Source organism: Saimiri boliviensis, chromosome 17 (assembly GCF_048565385.1).
Source record: "Saimiri boliviensis isolate mSaiBol1 chromosome 17, mSaiBol1.pri, whole genome shotgun sequence".
NCBI lineage: Eukaryota > Metazoa > Chordata > Mammalia > Primates > Cebidae > Saimiri > Saimiri boliviensis.
Window position 1 is genome coordinate 10,973,680 of NC_133465.1, and position 17,309 is coordinate 10,990,988.

The following is a 17,309-nucleotide window of genomic DNA, read 5'->3' on the forward strand; positions in this document are numbered from 1 at the left end:
CATAGGTTGTTTCTATACCAGAACAGAAGGGGGCGCCAAAGGACAGTTAGATGTTCAGTTGCTCAGAAGGTTTTTACAAACCAGAGCTTGTTACCCTCCATTTGATCAGGTTTTTCTAATTGGCATGTCACTGCCAAGATAGTCACATCCCATTTCTAAAATAAACTTTTCCTGCCCAGGTGCAGTCGCTCACGCTGGTAATCCCAGTACTTTGGGAGGCCAAGCCAGGCAAATTGCTTGAGCCCAGGAGTTCAAGACCAGTCTGGGCAACATGGTGAAACCTCATCTCTACAAAAAATACAAAAGGTAGCAGCTGGGTGTGGGGGCATGCGCCCTGTAGTCCCAGCCACTCAGGAGGCTACGGCTGAAGGATTGCTTGAACCTGGCAAGGTCAAAGTTGCAAATGAGCTGTGATTGTGCCGCTGCACTCCAGCCTGGGCAACACAGTGAAACCCTATCTCAAAGTAAATAATAAAACTTTTTCTATTGACTGTGGAGTCACCATATGTAGATACAACTCTTCTCGGTCTAGTGACCAGAGTCAAACTGCCTAAAAGGCCATCCCCATTGGTGACTTCCTCACCTATGAGCTCAGGCTTCTTGTTAGAAAGAATCTGGTAGAAGATATGGTAGCTCCTTTCAGCCTTCAGCTGGAAAGTGACTCTTGATTTTTCCAGCAGATCTGGAACACAAATGCAGGACTCTTTCAAACTGTTCCCCATCTCTCTGAGACCCCATCTAATCCTCATGGATCTACTTACAAGTTTCAATATCTGCAGAGGCCAGCTTCCCCGTGGTTCCAAAGTGGATTCGGATGAACTTGCCCTGTATGGGGTGGGATTGAGGAGGAGACCAGGTTCTACCATGGCCCGATAGTTCCCTTTGTCTCTGGGCAATGTAAACAGGAGCCCATTCCCCCTACAGTTTGAAATTAGATATGTCCTCCCGCTTCTCTCTTCTTCTCTTTCCAGTTTAGTGTTTCTTCTTATTTTTTAAAATTTTATTTATTTATTTATTGAGACACTGTCTTGCTCTGTCACCAGGCTAGAGTGCAGTGGTGTGATCTCGGCTCACTGCAATCTCCATCTCTGGGATTCAAGTGATTCTCCTGCCTCAGCCTCCTGAGTAGCTGGGACTACAGGTGCCCACCACCACGCTCAGCCAATTTTTGTATTTTTAGTGGAGACGGGGTTTCACCACATTGGCCAGGATGGTCTCCATCTGTTGACCTTGTGATCCACCTGCCTCGGCCTCCCAAAGTGCTGAGATTACAGGCATGAGCCACCATGCCCAGCCTGTCTCCTTTTATTTATCCCTTTTATTCTATGCTCAACAAAGCAACTAGAATGATTGTTTCAACGTGTAAATAATCCTATCACTCCCTGGTTTACAGAATCCCTGAGTAGCTTCCTGTTACACTCGGAATAGAATCCAGGCTTCTTCTCATGGCTCACAGCTCCCCCATGACCAGATCTCTTTCTCTCTCTTCCACCTCATCTCAGGGGACTGGCCCCCCTGCCTTCCTCCCTACAGCCACACGGACCCTCTGCAGGTGCCCTGACTGTACCAGGCCCATCCCCACATCAGGGAATGAACTGGTTCTTTCTTTATCCTCGCCGCCCCGCCACGCCCTTGTAGTTTCAAGCCAGGCTCCTTCTCATGCTGCCGTCTCAGAGAGACCTTCCCTGCCCACCCTGCCTAAAGTGAGCCTGGCTCCCAGTTCCTCTCTCACACACGCTGTTCAATGAACTTGGCCTGAATTTCTCTTTGTCTGAAATAGTCTTGAGTTGTCTCATTTCTCATCACCTGTCACCCCTGGTGACTCTTTGAGGACACACCTCTTGCCTATCTTGTGAGGCACAAAGCAAATCACCTCAGAACCAAACTCAGACTCACAAAACGGGAGGAGTTGTCGTTCCTCACAGTCTTGGCGTTCCCGAAGGCCTCCAGCAGGGGGTTGGCACTGATGATTTGGTCTTCCAGAGTCCCCTAATGCAAGAAATTGAGTGAGGACGAGGAAACATTTTGTTTGTTTGTTTGTTTGTTTTTTTGAGACAGAGTTTTGCTTTTGTCACCCAGGCTGGAGTGCAACGGTGCAATCTCAGCTCACTGCACCCTCCGCCTCCTGGGTTCAAGCGATTCTCCTGCCTCAGCCTCCTGAGTAGCTGGGATTACAGGCACGCGCCACCATGCCCAGCTAATTTTGCATTTTTAGTAGAGATGGGGTGTCTCCATGTTGGTCAGGCTGGTCTCGAACTCCCAACCTCAGATGATCCGCCCGCCTCGGCCTCCCAATGTGCTGGGATTACAGGCCTGAACCACCATGCCCGGCCTGAGGAAATTTTTTTTTTTTGTAAGCCACAAAATGACAGTAAAAATTGCTCACCCACTCTGCAACTCTGGCTTGCCCTGATAAAGCCTCACCCTCCTTGACTTTCCAATCTGAGGACCAACCAAATCAGAAGTGGTCTTACTCAAAACACTTTTGCCATTTTGTTATATTTGGCGCTACGGTTGGGTCTCTTGACTGAACATTCCTTTAACACTTCGATCCCTTGATTCTCTAGTCAGTTGTCCATATTCATTTCATACTGCTATAATACATTTGTTTCAGGATATGCTGTGATTCACTCACATTGGTATATGTGATTCTGCCATAAAAGAACACACTCTCTGCTGGGCATGGTGGCTCATGCCTATAATCCCAGCACTTTGAGAGTCTGAGGCAGGCAGACCACCTGAGGTCAGGAGTTCGAGACCATCCTGGCCAACATGGTGAAACCCATCTCTACTAATAATACAAAAATTAGCCAGGCACCGTGGCAGGCGCCTATAATCCCAGCCACCTGGGAGGCTGAGGGAGGAGAATCACCTGAACCCGGGAGGCAGAGGTTGCAGTGAGCCGAGATCGCGCCATTGCACTCCAGTCTGGGGAACAAGAGTGAGACTCCATTTCAAAACAAACAAACAAACAAGCTCTCTGAGCTGTCTGCAGATTGACCTTTATTAGTTTAGCCTTAGAGCTTTGTCTACTAAGAAATCCTGGGATCAAGTCCTACAAGATCAACTCCTCATCTAAGATGACTAGCTGTCCTTCAAGACAGTCAATCCCAGCCCGCTCTCCCTTCCCTGAAAAGGAGGAATGTGAGGACGTTTGGCTCCCCCATTCAGAGATTAAGACAATGGTTAAAAGTGGAAGCAAAGCAAGCCTTTCTCTCCCGTCCGTACCTTCATTTTGGAGTCCTTCTTCTTGGCCAGGTCCCCAGTAGCTGCAATTGTTGCAAAGTACTGGATGACCCGTTTGGTGTTCACAGTCTTTCCTGCCCCGGATTCTCCGCTGTGCAGAGTGATCAAAAGAGAGAGAAAGAAAGAAGTCTGTTAGTATCAGCAGACTTTCCAGGATGTCATACTGGGGCCTGGGCATGGTCTGAGCCACCTCTGACACACACCTACCAAACTAATGTGACAGACCACTGGAGAAGGCAGAAGCCCAGGACACAGATGCCACAGCCACTTGCTCAGTTGACCCAAGGATGGGTCATTCCATTTTTCTGAGGCCTTATGCAGACCTTCCTGCCCATCCCCAAATTGATCTTTTTATTATAGTCTTTGCTCCAAACACTTTCTAATGAAGAGAATAGAGCCAGTAGCATATTTGGTCACAGCTATGAAACCACTCTATGCCAGCGATACTTACGTGATCAGAATGGACTGGTTTTCACGATCTGCCAGAGGAAAAAATAAAATAGTTGATGGCAATATAAAAAGATTGTCGACTAGAGCCTGGGATTTCTTAGAAGACAAGCCTCCCGATTCTACTCAACTCTGAAGCAGACAGAGTTAAACTGCACAGTTTTCTTCCTTTAAATTTTTTGTTTAGCCTTAGGTGGGAATCTGAAGAGCCTCCATCTGGTTTATCTTATTTTATTTATTTTGGTTTTTTTTGAGATGGAGTTTCACTCTGTCACCCAGGCTGAAGAGCAATGGCACAATTTCGACTTACTACAACCTCCACCTCCCGGGTTCAAGTGATTCTCCTGCCTCAGCCTCCCAAGTAGCTGGGATTCCAGGCACATGCCACCACTCTGGCCTGGCTTTTGTATTATTAGTGGAGACAGGGTTTCGCCATGTTGGTCAGGCTAGTCTCGAGCTCCTGACCTCAGGTGATCTGTCTGCCTTGGGCTCCCAAAGTGCTGGGATTACAGGCGTGAGTCACCACGCCTGGTCTTTTTCATTTTATTTTAAATTGACAAATAATTATATATATATGGTATAGCGTGATTTTATATATATATACACATATATATTTGTACATATATATGTACATATATATACATATATATTTGTACATATATATATATACACACACATATATATATATGGCAGAATGATTACATCAAGTTAGTTAACAAATCCATCACCTCACATACTTTTTTTCTTGTGGAGAAAACATTTAAAATATGCTATTTTCGCCATTTCAAAATATGCAATGCATTATTACCTAGCAGAGTCCCCCTTGTGTGGGACAGATCACCAGCACAGATTCCTCCTGTCCAGCCGTATCCTTTGGTCAACATCAAGAGCCTCCTTAATGAGACTGAGACTCAGAGAGGCCAAGTCTCTACTCAGAACCAGCCAGTGGCTTCTCTTTGTATTAAGTTGAACTATATACAATGGTCAGTCTTGGGTTCTAACCTATGAAAACATCAGTTTTGCATGTTCTCACTTGCATTAAATCCAAACTCATCACCTTGGCCTGTCGGGCCCTACGTAATACGGCCTCTTTCTGCCTCTTTTGGCTCCTCCTTCCTCCTTTCCCTGTGCTAAATACCAGATGGGGACCAGCCTGGGACCCAGGGCCAGCTGCCCTGCGCCTCTCCACGCAGCCCCTGCCCCAGCACCCCATGCTTCCTCCCGGGAACTCACCGGTCAGCATGAACTGATACGCGTTGTCAGAGATGGAGAAGATGTGGGGCGGGGCCTCCTGGCGCTTTTTGCCTCGGTAGCCTTCCACCACCTCGGGGTTGTACACCGGCAGCCACTTGTAGGGGTTGACGGTGACACAGAACAGGCCTGAGTAGGTCTGTGGGAGGAAAAACACATACGTGTGTATATGCATGTCTGTGGGTATGTGAAACCCTTTGCCTTTATTCTTACCTCATGTTTCTTTGGGATAAACTTGTAAAGGGGGGAAGCTACCATTTTTATTTATAATGAGGCACTGAGACTCAAAAAGGGATGTAACCGACCCTCCCACAGTTGGTAAGTCACAGCACCCCCACGACCAAGCCTGGCCCCAGGTTCCCTGCTCTCCAGCTCCTGATCCTCCCCCCCACTCTCCTTCCTCCAGCCCCATCCACCTCTGGCTTTCTTGTCTTCTCTTCCCTGTTTGTCTTTTGTTCATCAGCCAGGCAAGCACTGATCTTCCAGAATCCCATGGCCCACCTCCCTCCCCCGCCCCCAATCACACGCCCAGGGGGAAACCACAGACATAGATCATCCAGGATGTGTAGCGGTCCTTGAGGTTGTACAGCACAGCCGGCTCGTTCAGGTGCGTCAGCATGGCCATATCCTCGATCCTGTCGAACTTGGGGGGGTTCATGGCATACACATCCTCCGGTTTGACCACCAGGGTCTAAAAGGGCAAAGTCACAGTGTTTCATAAGATTCTCTGCACATCTTGTCTGTTGCCCCCACAAGGAGACCAAGAGACTCGAGAGCTCAGAGAGAAGGGCGGAGCGCTAGAGCAAGCCCAGCTCACAGCGAGAGGAGGAAAGGCTTTGGAGTGGCTTGTGGAGGTGCTGAGGGAACGGGGTTTGTCTCTGTTACTGAGGGCTTTCTTTTTCCTCTCCAGTGGGCCTGAGGCGAGACAGACGGATGTCAGAAGTGGGAAAAGAGGATCTCTGTGGGTGGATGCGGGCGATGGTGCCTGGGACCAGGAGCCACAGGAAACTTTCAGCTGTCAGTAACACTGCCTGGACCAAAATCCAGCTCCAGCAGCTGGCTCTGTGCTGTCTGCTAGAGAAAACGACACGTATGTTCCCTGCAGTCCTGAGGCAGGGACCAAAGAGAATGAGGGGCATTGGAGCGCCAGGCTGGTGCCTGCAGATTGCCAACATTCCGAGCTCTCTGAAAGCAGCTGTCTAGTCCCCCGCCCACATCTTCCGCCTTCACCACCCAGCCCAGCATGCTTAGGAAAGAGCCCCCCAGCCGCCCACCTCACCCCTTTCCTGCCCTTTCAGGGGTCAGAGTGTTATAAGCCAGGCAAACAGCACCTTGAGAGTTCTGAGCAAAGGCAGGTGTCTCCACTTCTCTCAGCAGGAGAAACCCCCACACCCTCGGGCTTCCTGGGGCTGGAGGACCTCAGGCATTGGGGGTGGGGAGCTTGTCTTCCTCTCCCCTGCCCTGTCCTCACCTCCTTTTTCTCTGTGACCTCTTCTGAAGGATCACAGAGAAAAGGATACGTTTTCCTGGTTCTGTCTCTGGGCAGTGTGAATGGGAAACCTGCCTTTTCCCTGCCATCAAGCAGGGATTCATTCAAACCATCCCCACCAAGGGGCCCTCACTGCCTATGGTGGCCTCTTAGGCTCATCTTAGATTATCATTCACTGTGTCTAACTTCCACCTTCCCTGATGCATTAGGAGCTCATTCTTAGCTCCTTATCTGAAATACACAGAGAGCCACCTTCTGGGAGGGCCAATGCTTAGCACTGCCCGGCTGTTTTCAATGCCGTTTTCCTGCATGCCCAACCCAATGATGCTCTTTACTAGTCTCTTGCATTTTCTTTTTCCTCTTTTCCCTCCCTCCCTCCGTCCCTCCTCCCTCCCTCCCTTCTTGGGACATTTCCAGATTCTCCTGGTCTAGGTTTTAGAAACTAGTGAGGTGTAGAATTTCTCACGGCACCCCCACAATGGCTTGGGCCAGAAATGTATCGGGCTGCAGTGCTCATCACCTTCATGATACAAGGAAGCTGCTATTTCATTGAGCTTGTGGTGCCCTGGGATCCCTTACCTGTTTTCCTTACTTCCTTAGTTAGATGGTCATCGCTAGAAGAATTTGGGAGAAATCTAGGCTATCAAAGGAGGGTGTTCTAAAACATCTCTCATTAGTGTTGAACTCCCACCTCCACACCCTTGGGACGCATGGAGCTGGGCACCTCTGGCCTACAGTGAACATGGACAAAAATACCTGAAAACTAATTGTTTTTTTTTTTTTGTTTTGTTTTTTCTTTTTTTTTTTTGAGACGGAGTTTCGCTCTTGTTACCCAGGCTGGAGTGCAATGGCGCGATCTCGGCTCACCGCAACCTCCGCCTCCTGGGTTCAAGCAATTCTCCTGCCTCAGCCTCCTGAGTAGTTGGGATTACAGGCACGTGCCACCATGCCCAGCTAATGAAAACTAATTGTTTTAATCAGCCACAGCCAGCCTCTATTCCCACCCTCGAACCTGAGGCCGGTATCCACCCTGCTTTCTCTGAAGACACCTGGGAAGCCGCAGGCTACGTCGTAGGTGGCATTCCCGTGCTGGAGCCACATCTGGAGGTGGCTGGGGTTGGGCAGATGCAGACCCAAGGCAACCACAAGGACCCGTGGTGGCCAGCGGCCTGTGCAGGGTGCAGAGTCTTACCCTGCTGTCCTCAGTTTCCACGGTGACCTTCCCATCCTGAGAACTCTTGATTTTCCCTTTGGCATATTCTTCCTTTGAATCCACCACAAAGCAGTAAGTTTTGGCATCGAAGGGCTGGTTCTGAGCCTCGATCCGCTCCTTTTCTGACTTTCGGAGGAAAGGAGCGGCCATGCCGAACACTTCCATTTCACTGTCACTGCTCATGGTGTCAGCTGGAAAGCAAGCCCACCCATGAGCCCAGCTGCCCCCTTGCTGGGCGCCCGGCAGCTCCAGGCTGTCTCAGCATCTGCTCTGCCCTACTTCAGCCACCGGAGCCCTCAAAGTCAGGGTCCCAGGAACAAGGCTGTCCTCATGCTTCGAGGAGCTCCACCCAAAGAGCTTCAGTGCTAGGAAATCACATGGGCACATGTTTACTGAAGGGCGACTCTGTGCGACAGGCCTACAGCCTATAATCCAAGCTCCTCAAGCATCTGAGGCTTGCACTGGCGAAGGGACCTTAGAAGTGAGCACCCCTCTTGGGACCTCCTTTTCCTCTTCTGTGAAACCCAGGTGTTGCTGAGGGAATGTTTAAAAATAAACACCAGGCCAGTGGGGTGGCTCATGCCTCTTATCCCAGCACTTTGGGAGGCCAAGGTGGGTGGATCACCTGAGGTCACGAGTTCGAGACCAGCCTGGCCAACATGGTGGAACCTCGTCTCTACTAAAAATACAAAAAATTAGCTGGGCATGATGGCAAGTGCCTGTATTCCCAGCTACTCAGGAGGCTGAGGCAGAAGAATCGTTTACCAGGAAGGTGGAGATTGCAGTAAGTCAAGATTGCACCACTGCACTCCATCTTGGGCAACAAGAGCAAAACTCCATCTCAAAAATAAATAAATAAGCAAACAAATAAAATAAACACCATTAAAAAATAAATGTCTTCTTCAGAGTGTGCTAATGGCAAATAGCAAAGAAATTTTTGAACCATTTCAATCAAGGTGGCTTCATCCTCTCACCAGGGAACCTGCCTTTTATTTCCTTGGGTTGCTAAGAACAAAAGCAAACATCTAACATCAGCATCGGTTTGACAGTCCCCCAAATGCCACCTCCTCTCCCATCTGAACCTGTCCTTGTCTAAACGTGCTAGTTCCTCTGTCCCTCTGTCTGTCGCTTTATGGCCGGTGGGAGGAGGGAGGAACTGGCAAGCTTGGATCACCTAGAGACCTCCAACAGCCAATGGACAGGGCCCAGCTTCTCACCTGAGAGTCCTACCTGGAGGATGAGAGCAGAAAGCAGCAGCAGCCAGGAGGTCCCGGACCTGGAATAATAGGCACATACCCAACTCAGCGGCACCTGGGGTGGCTGCTTCCATGTTGAATTGGCTTCTGATGAGTTAACTCAAAAGGATAAAGGACTAATAATTTAAAGGCAGACTGGGGCCAGGCACGGTGGCTCACACCTGCGATCCCAGCACTTTGGGAGGCCGAAGCAGGCGGATCACGAGGTCAGGAGTTGGAGACCAGCCGGGCCAATACAGTGAAACCCCGTCTCTACTAAAAATATAAAAATTAGCCTGGCATGGTGGCGATCATCTGTAGTCTCAGTTACTAGGGGGACTGAGGCAGAAGACTCGCTTAAACTCAGGAGGCAGAGATGGCAGTGAGCCGAGATCATGCTACTGCATTCCAGCTGGGGCAACAGAGCGAGACTCCATCTCAAAACAACAACAACAAAAACACAGGCTGGAGGAGCAGATGGGACATGACCCACAGGTAGCCAGGCAGGGAGGAAACACCCTCAGCTGTGCAGAAATCTGGTTTCTCCCAGCCTGCAATGGCGCCTGCTTCAGTCTTCCTGCCTCCTGTTTAGAATCGGACAGCAGAGATGGCATCCCAGCTAAAAGCCTCCAGTTCCAGGGCAGGGGGAGGTCTCCTTGTCTGCGAGCAGGCAGTATCTCTGAGATTAATCTACACACAATTGCCACAACCAGGGTGGTCTTGAGAGGACAAGACACCTGGCAAATGCACAGCCCAGGTGGAGACGGTGAGGGCAGGGTAAGGCCCCAGTCCTGTCAACCCTTCCCGGGTCACAGAGACAATAGGAGAACATCAGTCATGGCATCTGGGCCCAGGGGGCATCCGAAAGAATCCTGCCAAAGAGGACACGTGGAGAGGAGGATGGGGAGAGTGGGTGGGGAAAGAGAACCCGCAGGGCCCCTGCTTGTGGAAGGTGCTGGATGCAGTGACTGACGCCTGTAATCCCAGCACTTTGGGAGGCCGAGGCGGGCAGATCACGAGATCAAGAGATCGAGACCATCCTGGCCAACATGGTGAAAACCCGTCGCTACTAAAATTACAAAAGTTAGCCAGGCATGGTGGCATGTGCCTGTAGTCCCAGCTACTCGGAAGGCTGAGGCAGGAGAATCACTTGAACCCCGGAGGTGGAGGTTGCAGTGAGCTGAGATCGTGACACTGTACTCCAGCCTAGCAACAGAGTGAGACTCCATCTCGAAAAAAGAAAAAGAAAACTCAGGAATAAGGCACCACCTTACCGAAGCCAGGCAGGGCCAGGGCACTATGCACCGGGTGTGGATGTGCTCACCAAGTGGGTGTGCTCCAAGCAGCTGAGACGGAGAAGAGGAGCCTGTGACTTACCTCCACCCACGGGCGAGCCACAGAGGGCTGGCCGCTCCCCGGGCTTTTATAGGCCGTTGCTAACCCCCGTAGCTCATTCCTTCTCTATATTTGGAAAGAGGATGAGCAGCCCCACAAGCCGAGAACCAGCTTCTTCCACCCGTATTTTGGTCGTTGCCAAGGGAAAGGGGTATAATTAGAAATGAGCAGGATCCATCACCGTTTTCCGACTGCAGGACGTCGGGAGTTTGGGATGCCTTTCTCTGAATTTGGGGCCCGTGCTCCCTCATCTGATGTGATGGGCTGGCCTCGCTGCTGGTTGAGGGGGGCGGGCAGCAGCGTGTGTTCTCAGGTGGTCATCACACCCTAAACGTGGTGTAAGCCCCTGGCTCATGTGGACTGAGGACTGAAGTCAGGCGGCTTGCTTAGAAATCTCATCACATGGAAAAATGAGTAAGACTGAGGATGAAAAGTTGAAATCCTTTTGGAATTTTGAGCAAGATTTTGTCACAGCCTTGGGTTGTCATTGCAAAACCTGTGACAGGAATAATTAATAATAATTAATAGTAATATTTCCCCTCCCCCCTTGCCCTCTTCTCCCTTCTATTCCTTCTACTCTCCTCCTTCCCCTTCTTTTCTCCTATGCAATGTTCTGTCTCGGTATCATTATTAATTTAATTATTTCTTAAGCTCTAATAGGACCAGCGAGTGCATTCGTGACAGGGAGCTATGCCGCCAGTTCGTGTTCCTGGTGACAGCTGCCCGAGGACCCGTGGCTATTAAGACGGATTACCAATTAGGAGAGACCAGCTGCTGGCCGGGATGGGGTAGGGGGGACGGTGGTGGCCTGCGGAGAAAGGGCAGACAAGGGGGGCTGTCTAACAAATGTAGTCATTTCTAAATCAGGAGTGGAAAAATAGAGCCTTAAGAGAAGAGTATGTCAGACGCTTTTGCCCATTCTCCTACTTTTTTTTTCTTGACAAATCTTTGGGAGGATGGCTGGGTGGGCATCCTGTGGCTGTTTATTCTAAATAGAACTGTTTGTCAATGTTTCCCAACTGGGAATAGAAACCACACCTCCCCAGCCCTGCACACAGCGGTACCAAGCCTAGATGTGGAGGCCACTGGGGTGTGGTCCCAGGGTGAAGGTACATGTCCAAAACACCCCTGTGCTCTGGCCCCTACACAGAGCACTTCTAGATCACCTGAGGTCGCGAGTTCGAGACCAGCCTGACCAACATAGAGAAACTGCATCTCTACTAAAAAATACAAAATTAGCTGACCATGGTTACACATGCCTGTAATCCCAGCTGCTCAGGAGGCTGAGACAGGAGAATAGCTTGAACCCGGGAGGCAGAGGTTGCAGTGAGCCGAGATTGCACCATTGCACTCCATCCTGGGCAACAAGAGCGAAACTCCATCTCAAAAAGAAATACTCCATTCAACATTTCTTTCAGTTCCCTTAAGAAAGCACCCGTTATCACGTTAGAACCGAACACAAGCTCTAGAATGCTGATGACTTCTTGCCTGGCTTTCCACACTTACCCATGGTTCCTTCCTTCTCTTCATCGGAATTCTTCATTTTCAGCAAACAAATGTAAGTAAATCTAGGAGAAAATGTTGTAGATTCCTGGAGTGTTCAGCTGTGAGGTCTTGGCAGTTTCTTTTACTCTGGATCATTCCTCCTATCTTATTTTTCAGTAATATAAACAACGTCGGACACTTTTTATGTGTCAGGCACAGAACCCAGCACCCCCAGGGAGATACTCCTGAAGAAGGTGTGGTCCCTGCCTTCAGGGAGGCGTTCATCTGTAGGGGTGAGGACGCATTCCCCCAGATGAACTGTGTGGTACCAAATCAAAGGTGATTAGTGGATCAAAAAGGCACACATGCTGATGGTGTTTGAATGAGGGGGAAACAACGTCCACCTGAACCATCTCCTTGGCTGAGCTCCCTCCTTTTCAGATGAGGAAATCGGAGGCAGCAGCCACAGAAAGCTTGCTGGAGGCTGTGGGAAGAGGGCCAGCATCTGGGATGGAGGTCAGCTCTCCAGGAGAAATCCTGGGTGGCTGGGAGGGACGGCACTCATCGCAGTCTGAGCAGCAGTTGAAAAGCTGGGTATCAGGAATCACAAGGTCTGGCCATTTGGAAACGTCTGTCTAGGAGAGGGAAGAATGGCATGGACCCCTGTAGTGGCAGGTCAGAGCAGAGGAGTTTGGAGCCTGAGTGTGGACCTCAGCTTGCCCGCTCGCACACCACGTGACGGCAGGCAGTATGCTTCTCTGAGCCTTCGTCTTCTCTATAAAATGCGGGTGACACACCTGCCTCACAGACTCGTTATGCGCATTCAGCGGGATACCCCAACGTCGGGCACACCATGCCTCACACTGTGTTTGGTCCATTGCAGGTGTTTGCCAGGTGTAAGTTTTCTTCTCTACTCAAAGACATTACAGCACAGTGTGACTGGTTTTCTTAATGAGAACCCTGAGTAAATTACACTGAATATATGTCTTATTGAGATGGGGAAGAAGAAAGAGACATATGTAATATTTAAAAAAAAAAAAATCCATCCAGCCGGGTGTGGTAGCTCACACCTGTAATCTCAGCACTTTGGGAGGCCGAGCCAGGCAGATCATTTCAGGTCAGGAGTTTGAGACCAGCCTAGCTAACATGGTGAAATGCTTTCTCTACTAAAAAAATAAAAAATAAAAATAAAAAAATAGCTGAGTGTGGTGGTGGATACCTGTAATCCCAGCTACTCAGGAGGCTGAAGCAAGAGAATTGCTTGAACCCAGGAGGCAGATGTTGCAGTGAGCCAATATTTTGCCACTGCACTCCAGCCTGGGCAACAGAAAGAGACTCCATCTTTTTTATTATTTTTTGAGATGGAGTTTCATTCTTGTTGTCCAGGCTGGAGTACAATGGTGACATCTTGGCTCACCACAACCTCCACCTCCTGGGTTCAAGCAATTCTGCCTCACCTTCCCAAGTGGCCAGGACTACAGGTATGTACCACTGTGCCTGGCTAATTTTTGTATTTTTAGTAGAGAAGGGGTTTCACCATGTTAGTCAGGCTGGTCTCGAACTCCTGACTTCAGCTGATCCGTCTGCCTCAGCCTCCCAAAGTGCTGGGATTACAGGCGTGAGCCACTGCGCCCAACCTGAGACTCCATCTTAAAAAAAAAAAATCCACCCAAAGAAAAAAATCTTAAGAGAACCTCTTGCTGCTTCAAGAGGCAGCTTCAGGAGTGAACTGGATCGTCTCTTGGAATTCCTCCTCTGATGAACCAGGGACAGATGACTTACTGGTGTATTATTAGCCGGCTTTTGGGAACAGAAGGAGCCCTTGCTCTTTCAGCCATCACACAGCCCAGGATAATCCCCACAGCCAAGGCAGAGAGCTGCATTTATCCCTTGATGGGCTGGAAAAGGTATGTATTGTGTCTCAGGAATGCAGGCCGGCTCAGCAGGCAAGAGTCGGGCAGCTGCCCTCTCCTTCCGAACGCCCGGTCACTTCCTGCCCAGCTATTTTCCTCCACCGCCGCTGTTTGATGTTCAGTCCTGAGAATGGACACCTAAGGTTCTGAGCCTCACAGCAGCATTCCCAGGGCTGCTCTCTGCCAGAGCATGAAGTCAGCCTTAGAGAGCACATGGCTCCTGGATCAAGTGCCTTCTCCATGCCCTGCTCTGATGGGGATTAGGTGTCACTGGAAATGAGGAACTCAGTTATCTTGAGCCAAGACCATTCCCTGGCCCTGAGGTGAAGGGTGGGGGTCCTAAGCCAATGCCCAGAGGCCCAAGAAGAAAGTCAAACAGAGAGAGGCCATAACTCTCTCCTTTTAGTTCAATTTGACTGTATGCACTTTCTCCAACTTTCTTTTTTCTTGTTTTTGAGACAGGGTCTCGCTCTGTCATTCAGGCTGGAGTGCAGTGGTGCGATCTTGGCTCACTACAACCTCGACCTCCCAGGTTCAAGCAATTCTTGTGCCTCAGCTTCCAAAGTAGCTGGGATTACAGGCAGGCACCACCATGCCAGGCTAATTTTTGTATTTTTAGTAGAGACAGGGTTTTGCTATGTTGGTCATGCCGGTCTCAAACGCCTGTCCTCAAGGGATCCCCCCACCTAGGCTTCCCACAGTGCTGGGGTGACAGGCAAGAGCCATTGTGACTGTCCTTCAACTTTCTATCATGAAAAATAACAAAGCATAATCAATGAACATCCGTATCTACATGCGACCACTGTCAACACCATGCCAATCTGCTTTCTCTCTTTCTCTCCCTTCTCTCTTTCTCTGTAGCTAAGTTTTAATTTGCTGTGCCGTTTGAGAGTAAGTAGTAGACATTATGCAACTTCACCCTTAAATATTCAGTATGTATCTCCTAAGAAAAAGGACAGTCTCCAAAACGCCATTGTTTTACCAAATAAAATTAACAGTAATTCTGTATCATCTGTTATGCAGTCTGCATGTAAATTTGTCCAGTTGTTCCAACAATGGTATAGCTGGGTTCTCCCTACTCCCTAAATAAAGATGGAATCTTGGTGGGCTCAGTGGCTTACGCCTGTAATCCCGGCACTTTGGAAGGCCAAGGAGGGAGGATCACCTGAGGTCGGGAGTTCGAGACCAGCCTGACCAACATGGAGAAATCCCATCTCTACTAAAAATATAAAAATTAGCTGGGCATGGTGGCAGCTGCCTGTAATCCCAGCTACTCAGGAGGCTGAGGCAGGAGAATTGCTTGAACCTGGGAGGCGGAGGTTGCAATGAGCCAAGATCGTACCACTGCCCTCCAGCCTGGGCAAAAAGCGAAATTTTGTCTCAAAAAAAAAAAGATGCAATCTTCTTTAAGGTGTTATGGTGGTTATGACTCTTTCATTTGTTTTAGTCTGGATCATTCCTTCTATCTTATTTATTTATTTTTCAGTAAGATAGACATAATTGGGGTCAGGTGCAGTGGCTCACACCTGTAATCCCAGCACTTTGGGAGGCTGAGGTGGGTGGATCACCTGAGGTCAGGAGTTCAAGACTAGCCTAGCTAACATGGTGAAACCCTGTCTCTACTAAAAATACAAAAATTAGCTGGATGTGATGGTGGGTGCCTGTAATCCCAGCTACTTGGGAGGCTGAGGCAGGATAATCCCTTGAACTTGGGAGGCATAGGTTGCAGTGAGCCAAGATCACGCCACTGCACTCCAGCCTGGGTGACAAGAGTGAGACTCTGCCTCAAAATAAAATAAAATGAAATAAACATTATTGGACATTTTATGTGCCAGACACAGAACCCAGCACTTCCAGAGAGATACAGGTGGAGACGGCCTGGTCCCTGTCTTCAAGGTGTTCGTGTCCAAGGGTGAGAAGAGGAGGATGCATTCCTCCAAATGAACTGTGTGGTACAAGGTCAAAGGTGTTGAGTGGATCAAAAAGGCACACAAGCCGATGGCCTTTGAATGAGGGAGAAAGAACATCTCACAGGACAAGGTAGCCCCAGGGAAGGAATGCAAGGGCACTCTGTGAAGAGGCATTCGTGTAGAAAGAGTGCTTGAGAAGTCAAAGCCACAGGAAGGCATCCTCAGCAAGGGGACAGGAGGGATAAAGGCGGAAGTGGGAAAGCTCGCAGAGGACCCAGGAAACAAAGCCTCCTTGGAAAGCAGTGGTACAGCAAAAGCCAAGTCGACAGACATCAGACATTGACTGATTTCTCATAAGGGTCCTTTCCTCTGGGAGGAGAAATGGGTGACTGAGGGGACACAGGGCAGGAGGGAGACTTTCTTTTGCCTTTTTTTGTTTTGAAATGGAGTCTTGCTCTGTCACCAGGATGGAGTGCAGTGGTGCGATCTCAGCTCACTGCAACCTCCGCCTCCCAGTTCAAGTGATTCCCCTGCCTCAGCCTCCTGAGTAGCTGGGATTACAGGTGCGTTGCACCATGCCCGACTAATTTTTTTTTTTGTATTCTAGTAGAGACAGGGTTTCACCATGTTGGCCAGGATGGTCATGATCTCCTGACCTTGTGATCCACCCACCTCAGCCTGCCAAAGCGCTGGGATTACAGGTCTTTTGGCTTTTTACTATTTACCTTTTTGTAACTTTTGAATTACGTGCTTGGTATACGTGTTACCTATTCCAAAAATTAACACTTTAAAAAGAGGTCTAGTATGAAAAATGCTTCTCACCGTGCAAATAAAATAAAAATGATTATACCTGCTTTCAAGAAGCATCTTATAAGTACTCATTGTCAATGCAGGAGTAGAAATTGCTAGCATGTTTTCATCTCTGCGCTGCTGAAGGTATTGTGAGCATGAGTTCATCTAAAGCTCATGTAAACTCTGCAAGGGAGGCACTATGATTAGCAACATATCCCAGAAGAGGAAAGAAAGGCACAAGAAGGGTAGAGAAACTTGCTAGGGGTATGCAGCTAGTAAGTGACTGGCCAGGATTATAATGGAGTCCAGTTTGATGTCAGAACTCTGCAGTGAACCACCTCCGTAACTATTAATATATAAGAAGAGATTAGGGGATGGACAGTTCAGGAATTATGACATGAGCTGGAAAATTTGCAAAGTTAATCAGAGTAAATTTCCTGAAAATATCAAACCTCAATCTGTAAGTGACAGGGAGAGCTGGCGCTGAATGGTGAACAAGTAAGGAGCTGATTCCACAGATGCCAGGGGGAAACCTAAGGAGAGGACTCAAGATGAGAGAGCGAGTCAGGTCCAAGACACTTGGCTGGCAAAGAGTAAATGACCTCATATCTGTGGTGGGGCAGGTGGCGGCCACCGTCGCGGGCTGCATTGAACTCAGTTGATTGATGGGACCCTTGTGGTAGGGAGCACAGAGCAACATGATTGAAGCAGAAAAGAATGATTTGAGCAGAACAGGTGAAGACAGATTCCAAGGGAAAAAATGGAAGCAGGCATGGCCCAGGACTGTGCCAGGGGATTTGGAGACAGGAATTAAAGGTAATGGATGAACCCGAATGATGCCATAGACAAGGAAGCAGATACATTAGTCTCCCAGCTATATATCAGGCATGGAAGGGAAAGATCAAAGATCACTGTGAGGTTACCAAAGGGATG

The 17,309-nt window shown here is 49.1% G+C and overlaps 1 protein-coding gene across 6 annotated transcripts in view; it reads right to left on the reverse strand.

Annotated features, from left to right (window-relative positions):
* Positions 1 to 17,309, reverse strand: part of MYH3 (myosin heavy chain 3) — a 50,270-nt gene that overhangs the window by 18,546 nt on the left and 14,415 nt on the right. Inside the window, exons 3-12 of one of the 6 annotated variants that reach the window (XM_074388177.1) lie at positions 11,783 to 11,844; positions 8,877 to 10,772; positions 7,626 to 7,837; positions 5,492 to 5,635; positions 4,927 to 5,083; positions 3,698 to 3,725; positions 3,229 to 3,337; positions 1,897 to 1,989; positions 762 to 825; positions 584 to 682 (exon numbers count right to left, since the gene is read on the reverse strand). In XM_074388177.1, the coding sequence (XP_074244278.1) occupies positions 584 to 682; positions 762 to 825; positions 1,897 to 1,989; positions 3,229 to 3,337; positions 3,698 to 3,725; positions 4,927 to 5,083; positions 5,492 to 5,635; positions 7,626 to 7,837; positions 8,877 to 8,976 (1,006 nt within the window). In that variant the 5' untranslated portion in view covers positions 8,977 to 10,772; positions 11,783 to 11,844. Of the gene's footprint in view, positions 1 to 583; positions 683 to 761; positions 826 to 1,896; positions 1,990 to 3,228; positions 3,338 to 3,697; positions 3,726 to 4,926; positions 5,084 to 5,491; positions 5,636 to 7,625; positions 7,838 to 8,863; positions 12,397 to 17,309 lie in introns of those variants that run through there. The other 5 variants (XM_074388175.1, XM_074388179.1, XM_074388178.1 and 2 more) reach the window with 5 other exon arrangements.